At 50.2% G+C, this 15,855-nt stretch overlaps 1 protein-coding gene across 9 annotated transcripts in view; it reads left to right on the top strand.

The window, feature by feature from the left end:
* Positions 1 to 15,855, top strand: part of MSI1 (musashi RNA binding protein 1) — a 61,305-nt gene that overhangs the window by 18,553 nt on the left and 26,897 nt on the right. For all 9 annotated transcript variants that reach the window (XM_039321116.1, XM_039321114.1, XM_039321117.1 and 6 more), the window contains exons 5-6: positions 3,924 to 3,965; positions 8,204 to 8,296. In XM_039321116.1, coding sequence (XP_039177050.1) covers positions 3,924 to 3,965; positions 8,204 to 8,296 — 135 coding nt within the window. The remainder of the gene's footprint in view (positions 1 to 3,923; positions 3,966 to 8,203; positions 8,297 to 15,855) is intronic.

The following is a 15,855-nucleotide window of genomic DNA, read 5'->3' as shown; positions in this document are numbered from 1 at the left end:
CAAGCTGGAAAGGTCTTCAAAAGCCGGGCCTTTGCTGGTTCTCTGCCCTGGAGAGGACAGCCTCTGTTTTCCTGGGATGGAAAGTCGATGAAGTGAGGGAGATGCTAGTGTGGGGCCTTCTGAGGACACCAGAAGGAATTTCTTCAATGGGGCTTGTATGACGTGAATGCATGGACCTTCACCATCCTCATTAAAAGAGGACCTAGATCAGGGGTAGGCGACCTTGGCTCATTTATGACTCGTGGACTTCAACTCCCAGAATTCTTGAGCCAGCGGGGGGGGGGGAACTATGGCGCCCTCATGACTTGGGGACTTCAACTCCCAGAATTCCTCAGCCAGCATGGCTCAGCTTGGAAACCTCTCCCTTTCCCCTCAACATGGCTGGCTCAGGAATTCTGGGAGTTGAAATCCACAAGTCATAAAAGAGCCAAGGTGGCCTACCTCTGGCCTAGGCCTAGGCTGCTTTATGACTCATGAACTTCAACTCCCAGAATCCCTGAGCCAGCATGAGGGAAACTTTGGCCCCTTCATGACTTGTAGACTTCAACTCCCAGAATCCCTGAGCCAGCATGGAGGAACCATGGCCCCCTTCATGACTCGTGGACTTCAGCTCCCAGAATTCCTGAGCCAGCCTGGCTCAGCTTGGAAACCTCTCCCTTTCCCCTCAGCATGGCTGGCTCAGGAATTCTGGGAGTTGAAGTCCACAAGTCATAAAAGAGCCAAGGTGGCCTACCCCTGATCTAAACTCATCAAATCATGATCTAGATCAGGGTGGGGAACCTTGGCTCTTTCATGACTCGTGGACTTCAACTCCCAGAATCCCTGAGCCAGCATGACTCAGCTTGGAAACCTCTCCCTTTCCCCTCAGCGTGGCTGGCTCAGGAATTCTGGGAGTTGAAGTCCACCAGTCATAAAAGAGCCAAGGTGGCCTACCCCTGCCCTGGAGTAATAAGACTGCAAGAAGTCTTGGAGGTCTTCTAGTCCAGCCTCCTGCATTTTAAAATTTTCCAAACTTGCATTTGAAATGTTTTTCAAAGGAAAGGGAATCCTTTAAGGGTGGCATTCTCGAAGGCATGTAGTGGCCGAGGACTTGACTGTGGGTGGGAATATCCGGTCTTGGATGGTATCGTCCTCTGTCCAGGGGTCCTCAGCCTCCCTGGCTGCCCAGCCTTCCATTCTGCCCAAGGGAGGGTTTGAGAGGGGACCCCTGCAGCATCCTTAACCAACCCAGTGTCCTTGGGAGGGGCTCAAGAGGAGGCTGGGTGGATGGCTTAGGTGGTTTTGCTCCCTATGGCAGAGGGAGCGACTAGATGATCCTCCTGGTCCCCAAAATATCCCATGGTTTTTTTGGGCCCCTGAATGCCTGCCTCACACCAAGCAAATCCTTAAGCCGTGGTTTTTGTGGCTGCAGTATCATTGCATCTGTGTGACCATACCCACCCCCCCCCCGCCCTGCTGCCCATTCCTTTCTCAGTAAAGATGCTGTGAGCAGGGAGGTGGGCAGTCTTGCCCCAGAGAAATGGGGGGGGGGATTCTCCTGCCTTAGAGAAAACATCCACCTAACTCAGGGGTAGGCAACCTTGGCTCTTTTATGACTCGTGGACTTCAACTCCCAGAGTTCGTGAGCCAGCCATACTAAGGGGAAAGGGAGAGGTTGCCAAGCTGAGCCATAGTAGGAATTCTGGGAGTTGAAGTCCACCAGTAAGAGAGTCATAGAATCCTAGCGCTGGAAGGGACAGCAGCAGGAGATCCTACACCAGGGGTAGGAAAGCTTGGCTCTTTTATGACTTGTGGACTTCAACTCCCAAAATTCCTGAGCCAGCCATGCTGAGGGGAAAGGGAGAGGTTTCCAAGTTGAGCCATGCTGGCTCAGGAATTCTGGGAGTTGAAGTCCATGAGTCATAAAAGAGCCAAGGTTGCCTACCCCTGACCTAACTGGTCCACCTGCACATTTGATGGGGAATTTGGCCCATTCCAGTTGGTGTGTTATTAACCCTGCTGTGTGGATGGAGCCTCCCGTATCCAGAGGAGGTGAGGCCAAGGAACCTTCTGGGCGCCTGGCAAGTCTTGGGGAAGGGGGAGCCAGCCCAAGCTGGCCCAGCAAAGGGCAGTTCTTCCAGGACTCAACTTTCCCGCGTGGCAGGGAGAGCTCCTCCCTCTGTGCCAAACGCTCCTCCTCTTCATGTCTGGGGGGGGGGGCTTCCTGTACCCCTCTCCGCAGCCTGTAATGGCTGTAATGGCCCAGCTCTTACATCAGCCCCAGCTCAAATATCTCCCATTCCTCCATAAAGCAGCAGTAGAATCACGTAGGCCAGGGGTAGGCAACCTCGGCTCTTTTATGACTCATGGACTTCAACTCCCAGAATTCCTGAGCCAGCCATGCTGAGGGGAAAGGGAGAGGTTTCCAAGCTAAGCCATGCTGGCTCAGGGATTCTGGGAGTTGAAGTCCACAAGTCATGAGGGGGCCATGGTTCCTCCATGCTGGCTCAGGAATTCTGGGAGTTGAAGTCCACAAGTCATGAGGGGGCCATAGTTCCTCCATGCTGGCTCAGGGATTCTGGGAGTTGAAGTCCACAAGTCATGAGGGGGCCATGGTTCCTCCATGCTGGCTCAGGAATTCTGGGAATTGAAGTCCACGAGTCATAAAAGAGCCGAGGTTGCCTACCCCTGACCTAGGCTCCCTTCTCAGGTGAGCTGTTTGAAAAACAAAATGGCCTCAATGGAGAGGGGTGTTTTTTTAACCCCTTCAGGCCTCCCAGATCAGGAATGCAACTTGATACATCCCGGACATCCCAGCTGTTCACATCCAGATGTTGCGATCCCCTCTGAGGCTGATTGCGCTGTCAAGTGGCTTGTTCTGGAAGGAGAAAGTTTTCGTGCCGTTGCCCCCCCCCCCCCGTCCCCAGCTGCAACCTGCCTCTTGCTAACTTAAATCTGTTATTCTGCAGCCTCTGCTCCAGAACCGGCCTTGAGTTTTTGCTCTGGGAAGCCTTTTCACATTTTGGGAGAGGCCCCCTCCTCCCCCCCAGTACCTGAGGGACGTCTGACCAGGGACGTCTGACCAACCTGACTTACAGCCGGTTGCTTAACAACTATTCAGAGTTGTGATGGTCACAGAGCAGGTGCTTTATAGTCCCCAAAGCACCCCAGCCATTGTAAATGATTGGGCTGCAGCCCCCTGCATGTGATCGAATATCGTTTGGGCCAGCTTTACAACCAGATGTGGCATTTTATTCACAGGTCACTTCCTGCCATTTTTTTTTTTTTACTGGTTTCTGGCAGTAAACGTCCATTCATATGAATGCTTCATATAACAACTGCTGCAAATAAGGCCATAAAATTGCTTCTGGTCATGTAGCTGCTTCAACTTACGACCGGATTTTTGGTTATAATGGAATTATTACTTTCCATGATTTGAAATTCCACACTTCCAAATTTGCCTGTTTGGTTGCCAGGCTGATCTGCTAAATCAGTGTTTCTCAACCTTGACAATTGTAAGGCATGTGGATTGTGAAACACTGTGCTAAATGATGGTGATCAACTAGGGTTCAAAATCCTTGCCTCACCTGTGAATTTGATTTTTTTAAATTCCTAAATGAAGATTTCTTCATTGGTTTCTATTTAAATTTCATTTGTTCTTTTGTTTTCTGGCCCCCTCTGTAATTTCCAAGATTCTTTTGAATAGTTATACATCTATCAGGAAATCTGCCAAGTTGTACTTTCGTGCAAGGGATCGTGCAAGCCCAACTTTTAATTGTTATACCCAGCAAGTTGCCATATTCTTTTGTCATGTATGTTCTTTTATGCTGCCGTGTTATTTTTCTGCATAAGATGCTGGAGAATTTTTGGTCCCCAGCAGAAACTGTAGATGCACCAATCTGATTTTTTTTTTTTTTTTTTTAAAAATCATGTTTCTCTTTCAGATTGACCCAAAGGTTGCCTTCCCTCGCAGAGCACAGCCTAAGGTAGGGTACATTTTATTAATGTAATTGTTATATTTCTGTTTTAAAGAGACACTAGTATATTGGTCTTCAGAACAAAAGTAAAACAAAACAGCGACAAAAAGCAAGCTCAAAGCAAATGTAAAACAGAGCACCAAAATACAAAACATGTTATAAGAGTTTCTAGGCAGCAGAAATTAAAATGACAAAATTTGAAGGAAATTCTGCATTACAGACACTCCATTGAGAGTTGCTGCTCTCCACCTGAACTGATATGTGTGGCCACCACGCTCGGTTATGATCTGGTAGCTTATATCTTCATTTTCAGCTTTGCTCTTCCATCGATTTTTGAGTCCCCAATGGATGGTTACGACTCAGAAAACCATCGGCAATAATTTGTAAGCACAGTGGGTTTGTGCATTTTGTGTAGAACGCCACCTTGAGGGGATTGAACCACGGGAGTGACAAGGGCTGCACCAGCCTATTCTAAGTTGTGACGATGCTGGCTGACAATTAGAGCACTAGCCCTTAGCACTTAGGACTTATATACCGCTTCACAGTGCATTACAGCCCTCTCTAAGCGGTTTACAGAGTCAGCCTATTGCCCCCAACAATCTGAGTCCTCATTTTACTGACCTTGAAAGAATAGAAGACTGAATCAGAGCTGGTCAGAATCAAACTGCTAGCAGTCGGCAGTCAGCAGAATTAGCCTACAGTGCTGCATTCTAACCACTGCATACCATGGATGGATGGATGGATGGACAAATGGATAGAAGGAAGGAAGGAAGGAAGGGGAAAAGGAAGAGCACTAGCAATAGCTCTTAGCTTATATACTGCTTTACAGCCCTCTCTAAGCGGTTTATAGAGTCAGCCTATTGTCCCCAACAATCTGGGTCCTCATTTTACCGACCTCGGAAGGATGGAAGGCAGAGTCAACCTTGAGCTGGTGAGAATCGAACTGCAGGCAGAGGGCAGAGGGAGGGAAGCAAGGAAGGAAGGGAGGGAGGGAGGGAGGGAAGAGCACTAGCATTTAGCACTTAGACTTATATACCGCTTCACAGTGCTTTATAGCCCTCTCTAAGCGGTTCACAGAGTCAGCCAATTTGCCCCCAACAATCTGGGTCCTCATTTTACTAGCCTGGGAAGGATGGAAGGCCGAGTCAACCTTGAGCCAGTCAGGGTCGAACTCCTGGCTGTGGGCAGAGTCAGTATACTGCATTCTAACCACTGCACTACCACAGCTCACAAAATGATGGTCTTAATACAGGTAGTCTTCACCTGTGGCCACCTTTGGGACCAGCACATTTTGGGCAGACGCCGCAGTTCAATCTCATCCTTCCAGCATTATGGGGGACCCACCCAGGGATGTTGGGACACCACAAAAGGGGCAGGGCCAATTTTTTCATCTCCTTTTGGTTTGGAGGGTGGGTTAGCGTTAGCCCTTCAAGGCCGTGCAGACAAGAAGCACAGAAGAAGTTCTCTCTCTCTCTCTCTCTGTCTTTATTGTAAAGTTAAATGAACAGAATCTTCCAAGTCTGAAAGTATCTCTCTGCTCGTTTCCTTTTACCCTCTAGATGGGAGGGTCCCTTATGAGACCCTTTTCCTTCCATGAAAGAAGAGAACTTTTTGCACGATTGTGTAGTCTGCAGCTCTTCCTGTGTCTCTCAAGACCATTTGCACATGCCGTTAACTATGAGTGTGGGACTTTATTTCTCCCTTATGAGATTGATATACCCTACTTTTATTTTATATGACTCAAGGTGCTGTAAATAAAGCTCCCGTCTCCTGTGGATTGGACTGAGAGAGAGCCCATCTGGCTTCTGGGCTAGCCTAGCTCCATAACCATTACACCAAGTTGTCTTTCACAAGAGGGAGCAAGAAGCTTCTGGAAAACCAGAGCTACCCGCCACAGTCCTTAAAATCCATCACTGGTTTGGTGAACCAACCCCTGCAGGGGCTGCAGGGCTTCACTTAGTCCTCACCCCAGGTGCCATCAGCAAGATTTGCCTTGCACACAACTTGCCAGCTTCGCTTCGTTTTAAATTAAAATAATATTATTATTAGCGTATGGTATTGTTACATTAGCTAGGAGACCACAATGCTATTTCAGAGTAGTAGTTTGACTGCCTGTTTACCAGCTCTGTTACATACATGCTTGTGGGCTTCCCAAGGTGTGCCACAAGATTAAAAATTTGTTATTGTTGTTAGTTGCGAAGTCGTGTCCGACCCATCGCGACCCCATGGACAACGTTCCTCCAGGCCTTCCTGTCCTCTACCATCTTCTGGAGTCCATTTAAGCTCACGCCTAATGCTTCAGGGACTCCGTCCAGCCCTCTCATTCTCTGTCGTCCCCTTCTTCTCTTGCCCTCCATCTTTCCCAGCATCAGGCTCTTCTCCAGGGAGTCCTTCCTTCTCATTAGGTGGCCAAAGTATTTGAGTTTCAACTTCAGGATCTGGCCTTCTAAAGAGCAATCAGGGTTGATCTCCTCTAGGACTGACCGGTTGGATCGCCTTGTAGTCCAAGGGACTCGCAGGAGTCTTCTCCAGCACCAGAATTCAAAGGCCTCCATTCTTTGGCGCTCAGCCTTTCTTAGGGTCCAACTTTCACGGCCATACACTGCAACTGGGAAAACCATGGGCTTGACTAGACGCACTTTTGTTGGCAGGGTGATGTCTCTGCTTTTTAGTATGCTGTCTAGATTTATTATTTATTTAATTTAATTTATTATTAAATTATTAAAACTAATTATTGAAAAAGGCAAAAAAGCTGGATGGGACCAAGCAACCGGGTGGCACCAAGAACATACCCACAGAGACCCAAACTGTTTCTAGCCACGAAGGTCACATTCCTCTCTCCCAGAAGTTCACCATCTAACATTGAGAAAGGAAAAGGGGGGGGGTCTGCGTGCAGAGGGTCACCTGGGAAGCCTTGAGTTTGGATGCTCTCCTTTCCAAGAAGGGCTGAGCTCTGCTGAGCTCTTATGATAACACCCCCGTCCCCAGATGCCCGGGAGGCTGCTGGGCTCGCGGTGCCAAGGGTGCCCTAGGCAGGTGGCCGAGCGGATCAGGTAGCCCAAGGAACAGCTCTGCGGCTCAGGGCTGGAACTGGGTTAATCCCATTAAGCAGTTTGGTGACAGAAGGTATTTTGCTTGGGGGGGGGGAACGGAGGGCTTTCAAGACTGAGAATTGCAGTGGATTAACTCTGCGCTCCACCGAGTCATTAGAAGCAGATTTTTTTTTGCAAAGCGAAGGCGTCAGGCCACGGGGAAGGGGGTTCCAAGGCCTCCCTGGGGTCCTTCACAATTAAGGTCCTCTGGAACTGGAAACTGGGTGTCCTCCCTTCTTCTGGAAGGCATTTTGGCATGTTGTACCACCTCTCTTATTCTCTCTCCCCCCCCAATCTCTTTAACATGCTCGATTGCTTTCCATTAAAGTGGAAGCCACGTATCCTGCAATAAACCCAGTTCTGTAAAATATATACACAACCCCAAAGTTACAGCCACGCAGAATGTAACGCCATACCAAATAAATCCATGCCACATTACAAACAGCAGAAGCGCGAGAGCGAGAGCCACAGCCATGAAAACAGAAATTGGCGAAATGACTTGGCAGAGGGTGGTTGGCCCTAAATTCCTGTCCGCCGATGATGCTGAAAAGCACACAAATTGCACGGTTTATTTAATGGGGAGACCTCCTCCGTCCTAGCATCACATGCCCATAATAGCGGGGACTTGACTACGGGCCACGGCTTGGCCCCTGCTGGGGTCTTCCTGAGAAGCCTTGTGGGGCGTGGGTGAAGAGAAGCAGGAGGGAGAGAAGGGGGGCGTCCCTCAAAAGCCCAACGTCAGAAGTGACCTTGCTTTGGGGCCTGCCCTCTTAGACAGTGCCAGTTAGTGATGCTCACAAGATGTTGCCGATCTTCTCGGGGCGGAAGAAGCTGTGGCTGGTCGGTTCTTGTGTTTTGTGATTGCGATCCAGGCTGCTTGTAGGCAAGAGGCCCAGTGTGGGAGCACTTAAGCTGCAGCACAAGTTCTTCACCCTAGATTTTGACATTTTTTTGGCAGAACAGGGACACCTTCTGTTTGGGATCTCTGTAGAATAGCTCCCTGTACTGGCCATCCGGAAGCGGGCTAGCTTCGTTCCCCGCTCAGCCTGCCGTGGGACCTTCTCTTGCAAAAGCTTTCCTTCTTTTTTTTGGGAGGGGGGAGTGTTAACGACTCCGAATCTTGCACTGCAGCCTCTTTTTTCTTCTCTTTTCTAGATGGTAACACGGACTAAGAAAATATTTGTAGGCGGCTTGTCTGTGAACACCACCGTGGAAGATGTAAAACAATACTTCGAGCAGTTTGGGAAGGTAAGCACTCAGGATCTGAATAGGAGCAAACTCTCCAATCGTTAAGCGTTCCGAGACTCACCCTGTTTCCTCCAGGTGTTAGTCAGAGATTGGGAGCGCCTGCAAGGGCTCAGCATCCCTGTCAGAGTACAGTTCCCAGGTTTCTGCGGTGAGGACGCCCAAAGAAGAGCACAAATCCTAAAAATCCTAAATCCTAAAACATCATCTATTAGAAATTGACCTATTTCCCTATACTCACAGAAGCTAGTATAAAGTCACCATTATATCCAGGGGCTCTCTGGGGAGGGGGGGGGGGTTGTCCAAAGCATAGAGATGGCAGCCACTGTTTGATTCAACCCTCTCCTCCCACTATATCCTTGATTACAACTTCAGCACCTGGTACAACTCATTGCAAAATATAATTAGGAGTTGAGCAGGGCAGGGGCCGATCAAAAGTTGTGCTACGAATTAACCCGCATTCCTTCCCCCCTGTCCTGGCTGCTGCTCTGCTTTGTTTGGCAGAGCTTGACAGGGACAGCACAAGGAGGGGAAGGGTGTGTTTCCTCCTCGCTCACACCCAGGAGTATAAGCGCTGCAGCCTGTAATTACTCTGGTGGCAACCACAGATTGTTCCAGAAGTCATAACTAGTGTTTGTTGCCACCTGAAAGTTTGGTGGCTCCAACCTTTGAGGACGCTTTGAAAGGCCTCCTGTCAGTCGTGTGCTTTTCCCGAGAGAGGTTTTGGAAGATCTGCCACATTTGGGCTGTGGGAATCTAATGGCCATCCAGGTTTTTGCAGCTCAGCTGTGGTTTCCTGATTTCAGGGCACTCACGGCTTATGCCCAATGGATGCCCTTTAGATAGGTCAGCTACCATCCTTCCCCTTTCCCATTTTTTCCCTCCTCTCTGCTCGTTCCAAACTCTGCAGCCTGGCACAAAACTTTGGGCATCCTGGCTGGAAAGACCAAATGGTGCATTGCTGGCAGTCCGCATTCTTGCACAAGCCAAGACTTCTGCCGGCAGTGCCATGGCATTGCTGGGCAGCCAAAGCCAACAATTTGGGGATTTCTTGAAGGAGTTGGGTAGTTTTAAGGCAGACGTGTCAAACACAAGGCCCCGGGGGCTGGATACGGCCCGCGAAATGGTTTCATGTGGCCCGCGAAGCCATCTTGGAAACAGTGAGGGAACGGCCCCCTCTGCCTTGACCCTGGCTCCCCCCCTGCATGGCCTGACAGGAACAGTGAGGCTCCTCCAGTGGACCATGCCTTGGCACTTGCCCCGCTCCCACCCCTTCTCCAGAGACCCTCAGATCTGTCCCACTCCTGCCCAGGCCCCCACAGGCCCCCTTGACGCAAACGATATAGAGCTGGCCACACCTACCCCATAGGCCACACCCACTCCATCCACGCCCACCCAGTAGACCGCACCCATCCTGGCCACATCCATCTGCCCCCCCCCCCAGGCCAACCACAATGCTGATGCGGCCCTCAATGAAATTGAGCTTGACACCCCTGTTTTAAGGGGTCATGCCTAAAAATCTGAAAAGGCCTGCCAGCTCTAGGTTGCTCCAGGCCCTCAAAAAGGGGTCCTGGGAGTTGTGTGTGTGTGTCCTACAGCCAAAGGTTGTCCACCCTAACAGGTTCTTGACCTGTGCAAGATGATTTCCTGGGAAACTGAATTCTGTTATTGGTCTTGTTTCCTCCCCCCGCGCCCTCCCTTTATGCCCCCTTTTCATGATGCCTCCACTTTTCTGCCTGGTGGTGGTGGTGGGGGGGGCTCCTCTGCTCCCCCTTCTTTCTGAATCCTGCAGGATCACCTGGTTTTTTCATTGTTCCACAAGCCACCCTCCTCCGTACATTGTTGGAGGCTTTGAACATCTTGCGTCCTTGGCGTTTTATTTTATCCATTACTTTATTTTTTTTAAAAGGATGGATAAAACGAAAGCCCCACCCTTCGGTATGTGGGCATTTGCAATAATGTACTATAAAAGCAAGGCAATAATAAAAAAAAAGGAACTGCTCGCAAGGATAAAGCTGCGGATTAAAATTGCAGCATTAAAGCCCTTTTTAAAAGTTCAGAAACAGAGTCAGTCAAGGTCTTTGGGGCCAAAACTATTGTGAAGCCTTTCAGGGATGGGGGGGGGGGGAAACCATTTACCTGGTGACAGCCTGCCTCAGTTCAAACACTTTTAAAGACGCGTCTCCAAAAATGTTCTGAGAGGTGGATTATTCCCCCTGGAGTCCTGCTTTGAAGTTGAGCCCTTATTCTTCGCATCATGCATGGGGCCAGGCTTAGGGTCCACCAAGCAATTCCAGTGAACGGCCTGGTAGCTGCATTTTCAGACTTGCAACGCCGATCTAGGAATTGGCAAGCTCTTCGCTTGAGGAGGTACTTTAGTAGCCAACTTCTCTCTTTCTGAAAAGGGGGATAGCCCTTGATGGGCTTTAAGCTGGGCCAGCACTTGTTTTCAGCCACAAGACGTGGGGCTTGGCTTGTTCCACCCCCAACCGGATCAGCTTCCCCCAAGGTTGAGGCTTTCCGATGGGTGGTATCCGCTCTCCGAGGCCCATGTGCTCCATCTGGACTTAAATCTGTTCAAAATGTCACTCTATCCTGACACTTCCAGTTCTCAAGCACAGAGAGAGGAACCCCAACCACTGGCTAATCCCAACTAGGATTAGCAAGGCAGGCTTCTTATATAAATACAAATTAGACGTCCCATCCACCCTGAGCACTCTTGCTGAGCTAAAGAGCAAGGGCTGAGCTGGATGCTGCTCAAATAGGAAGCAAAATAGGAAGAAAAAGTGCTAGGCTGGAATTGTTTAATGGTTTTTTTTTTTAAAATTTGTGAGAGAGGAGTGAGGGCGAGAAAGGGTCAGGATGGTGGATCCCTTCCTCCCCCAGGTGGTCTCCCCCCCCAATCCAGCTTATAAACTTCAATATTTGGAAGTCTGGAAATAAAGTACTTTCAAGAAAGAGTTATAAAGATCTTTCTGCCATATGTGAAAGACAGGGAAAGTTCTCAGAGCTGCTCTTTCAGAGTTTTCCCTCTTTGCTTCCTTTCCCCTGCTGCATTTTATTAATCTGTGGGTGTGAATCAAGACTGGGATGTTTTTTGGTCTCCTCCTGCCAAACGAAAAACACTAAAAATGCCCCCCAAATGAGGGCAAATGAAATTTTTGTCTATATTCAGGTGGTTAGCGCAAAGCCCTGGCCTGATGCGTTCAGTTCTGCTTTGGCAAGATGATTTTTCCCCCCAGTCATTGTGCTAAATAAATTGTGGTTTCTAGCTCAGTGTTGTATGAGGACCATCGTGGCTTGGTCTATAGATGCTCAGTAGACTAAGGATCCAGGTCAAGATCTGCATTTTGAAAGGAGAGAAAGGCCAGCTAGTGGCCAAGAGCGGAGGTCTTCTACTCCATGGTGGTCCTAGTCCAGGGGTGGGCAACTTCAGCACAGCTGACTCAGGAATTCTGGAAGTTGAAGTCCATGAGTCATAAAAGAGCCAAGGTTGCCCACCCCTGTCCTAGCCCATTCAAACATCTCACTGGGAAAGTCAGTTGAGCAGGAACCCTTCTTCGCCCTGGGCAGTTGCTGATGGGGATGATCTTACCTGGATGTGTGTGTGTGTTTGTCTGGCACCTTCAAGAATGAACTTCTCTTGAATGCTTCTTCTTGGCCAAAGCAGTCACTCCCTTGCAGTGCAGGACACCGGCGATTCAGGGGCTAAATACTCTTCTGTGACATTGCTTCCTCAGAGCTCCTCCTTCTGTGGCCGTGGATGCCCTATGGTCAGTAGTTGGCACTGAAGGGGCACTTTCGTGTCCCAGCACCCCATAGATCAAAGGTACAAATACAGTGTGTAGATCCCCCCTTTCTGTCTTCCAACTCAGGAATCACAAAACCAGCCTCATCCCCTCTTCGCTCTATTCACGTAGTGCGCCCAGATACTTTTGTAGATCAATTCTCATTATGTGTATAGTTAGATTTAGATTTAGGAAAAAAAAAATACATCTCAGTTGTTGTTGTTGTTTTCTTTTTTCATCCTTCCCCTCCACTGTTGTGCTAATTTTTTGTTTGTAGCTTTGAAAATCACAACGTAGATCGCAGTACCCATATTTAGCAGCTGTCTATCTGCATATGTCCAAATTATAACAGTCCTGTCGAATTAATGTATAAATACGTTTAGTGGGGGAAAAAATAAGCAGTCTGCCTATATTTCTCCTGGCCCCCTAGAGTCCCCAACCTTTTGGGCACCAGGGACTGGTTACGTGAAGAGATGTTTTTCCGCAGACTGGGGGGTGGTGGTGGTGGTGCGTGGTTTTGTGTGCTGCCTGCATCCTGTGGATGGGGCTTTGCTTGTTTGTGCAGACCGTGGCCCGATACTGGTCTATGGACTGTGGGTTGGGGACCCCTGCCCTAAAGATTCCAGAAAGTTCAGGAATCTAAGAACTTGTTCAGCCTTTTCCCACCAATTGTTTCTAGTCCTGAGTGATGCGCAAGATGTTAGGAAGCCACAAATCTTCAGACCATCTTTAGGTATCTGCCCCCCCCCCCCCGGCATTCCTGCTACTCTGCCAGCGTGGCCTGATCACCATTTGCACTTTTCCATCCGGCTTCCAACAAGCAGTCAGTAGTGGGGGAAGCAGGATTTGCTTAACGACCACCTGATTCGCTTAACAGCTGCAGTGGTTCACTCAATAAAAAAAGGGTCATAAAATCAGGCAGGTCCACTTAATAACCGCCTTGCTTAGCAACGGATGTTCTGATCCCAATTGGGGTTGTCGGTCAAGGTCTAGCACAGTGTTTCTCAACCTGTGGGTCGGGATCCCATTTGGGGTCGAACGACCATTTCACGGGGTCGCCAAACAACGCAGTCCGCCATTTTTCCCCCCCTTTTCCTTAGCTGTGCTGCTCCCTTTTATTCTATTGGCTTTTGAAAGCCAATAGAATAGACTCTCTTGAATGGAGTCTAATTCTATTGGCTTTCAAAAGCCAATAGGAATTGTCCAGGCTGTCTCTGCCCTGCTGAGCCCGCCAAAAGTCCCATTCGGCAAACGGTGCTGCACCAGTTGAGTAGTCCTCGACTTACGACCGGTTGAGTAGTCCTCGACTTACGACCGGTTGGGGGGGGTCGCGGCATTAAAAAGCTTGAGAGCCACTGGTCTAGCAGTAGTACAGCGAGCCTGGGAGCAGATCCTTCCCCTCTCCCACGCCTGCAGCCCTCTGAACGTGCCCCGCCTCGCCGTCCCGCCTGACCGCCTGGGGGGCTCGGCTGCTGACTCCAGCCAGTATTCGGGGGTAGCTGCCCCCCTGTTTGGTCAGCTGAGGAGGGGATCCCCGTTGTTGCCTGTCCAACTCGGGCCCTGGAGGCTGTCCAGTGGCAGGACCTGGAGCCGGCTGAGTGCTGGATAGCCGGTGAGCAGGTGGCCCTCCACTTCAGCCTCGCCTTGGCAGCTGGTCCAGCGAGGAGAGCCTGGCCTGTGCTGAAGGTCAGACCTATAAAGGGCCTTTGTTGCTGGCCTCCCTCCTCCTGGAAGAAAGGGTCTCCCCCCCCCCAAAAAAGACTCATTAAGCACGGAGGGGGACTCCTGGCCAAATGAGCGGACTTTCTGTTCCTTTCTACGGGGCAGCAGGACATTCCCCTCCCGTACCTTCCGCTTTAGGGATTTTTAAAAAAGCTGCCATTGTGAAATCTCCTTGGAGGCGAATTCGACTCTGACTGACAGCGTGAACATAGCCATGGAGTTTTCTTGGCAGCCGTGACAAAGCATTTTGCAATTGCCAGTTCTTCTGGGATTCTTTTAAAACAAAAAAAAAACTTTGCCATGTAACTTCAGTTCTCAAATTTCCTGGTGGTCTCCTTTCAAAGTCAGCCGATCCAGTTTTTCGAGATCAGCCAAGGTCTGCCATCTAAACACACACACACACACACACACACACACACACACACAAGTCAGAGAGAAGGCTGGCGTTCTGTATACGGGGACCTATTTTGCAGAGATATTATGGGTTATGTGATCCAGTCTGCAGTTGTGCAACCGCAGAAACTTTGCATCGCCTGCTGTCAGTGAGGGCTACTCCGAGTCTTGGCTGACGGGAGGTGGCGTTTTGAATTTGTATACCTGTCAGTGGCTGATGGGGTTACAGTTCAGAAGAGCTGGAAAGGAGGTCATCTAGTCCACCCCGCTCAGTTCAAGAACACAGGTGGCCTTCCGCCCTTGTTTGAAAGCGTCCAGCACAGGGAGCCCACTGGGCCCCATTGCTTGACCCATCAAGAAATGCCCCTCCTTTCAAACTGAAAACAGAGAAGAGAATAGAATAGAGCTGGAGGGGGCACCCTGTTGCTCAGGAGAAGATCCGTGTTGACCATTTCCCCTTCTCTTGCAAGCAGCTCCTGCTTTCTGGATGAAGTCTTCTCGTTTTTCAGGTGGGACGTCCAGGCCTGCTCTGGGCTTCTGGTTGGCTCATGCCTTGAAGATGCCCACTAGTCTCCCCAGCCTGGGAGTGGCATTAAGGCTCCTTCTAAGCTTGGGGTTCTATATGGGGGGCATCAGGTGAAGTAAAGGCTGATGGAAATCAATCTGCAGTTAACTATGCAGGACCCTGGTCTGGAGATACCTCTTTGGGGGATGATGCTGCGTGTCTCTTGGACGGCTGATCCGTGGGGAGAGGAGGGGGGGGCAGCTCCTAGGAACCCCTCTCTGGCACAGCCTGATCTGCAAAACTACAGGCAGCCACTAGAAGGCAACTTCTGCGTATCTCTGCAGCCCCGAACCCCCTAGATGTGACCCAGATCTCTTGGCCCCCCAACCCAGACTCCCTCCGTGAGCTGCCAGGGGAGGCAGCCCTGTTCCTTCTGCGCATTTTAAAAATAACCCCCCCCCATGAGGCTTCTTTCGGAGTCTGCCTCCGTCTGAAGGCAGAACGGAAATGCGCCAAGGGGAGATGCTATTTATACCTCCTGTATGTAAACCCTGGATCTGCCCAACCCACACGCTCAAGGGCATCTCCTGCTCAGCGCCGGTTCCAGCAGGACGCCAAGAGGTGGGTCATTTGGGAAAGAGGAGACGTGGGGGGGGGCTCCCGCTCCCCCTCCTCCGTGGGATGGTTACGTCATCTCATAACCGGGCGGGCTGGCGGTTCAGGCCTCCCCAGAGGGTGCCTTTTCTGGACAGGCTGGCTGTTATCTGAGGAGATCAGCTGCGTCCTGGCTGGGCATCGCTGGCTCAGCCCATATGTGTGCTCAGGGTGGCATCTTGAGAGGACTCGGCCTCCACGGAGGGAGCCACCCGGGCAGTGATGGGATTCCGCCAGTTCTCCCCAGTTCGGCAGAACCGGTAGCTAATTTTGTGTGGCCCAGGCCCAGAACGGACTTCCGGAAGTGGCATCTGCACAGAGAACTGGTTGTTCACATATTTGAATCCCACCACTGCACCTGAGACCCTCCCCAGCATGGTTAAAAGATGATGTGAGCTCAGCCAGGTAGAGAATGGGGGGTTGCTTGGTTCTCAGTGCCACTGGCCCACCAGTAATCTACCACCACATTCCGGATCATTTGCAGCTTCTGGGTCATCTCC

Source organism: Crotalus tigris, unplaced genomic scaffold, assembly GCF_016545835.1.
Source record: "Crotalus tigris isolate CLP2741 ecotype Arizona unplaced genomic scaffold, ASM1654583v1 scf7180000023720.1715460, whole genome shotgun sequence".
Lineage (NCBI taxonomy): Eukaryota > Metazoa > Chordata > Lepidosauria > Squamata > Viperidae > Crotalus > Crotalus tigris.
Note: the sequence above shows the minus strand (reverse complement) of the source record. Positions and strands in the feature narration are given on the sequence as shown.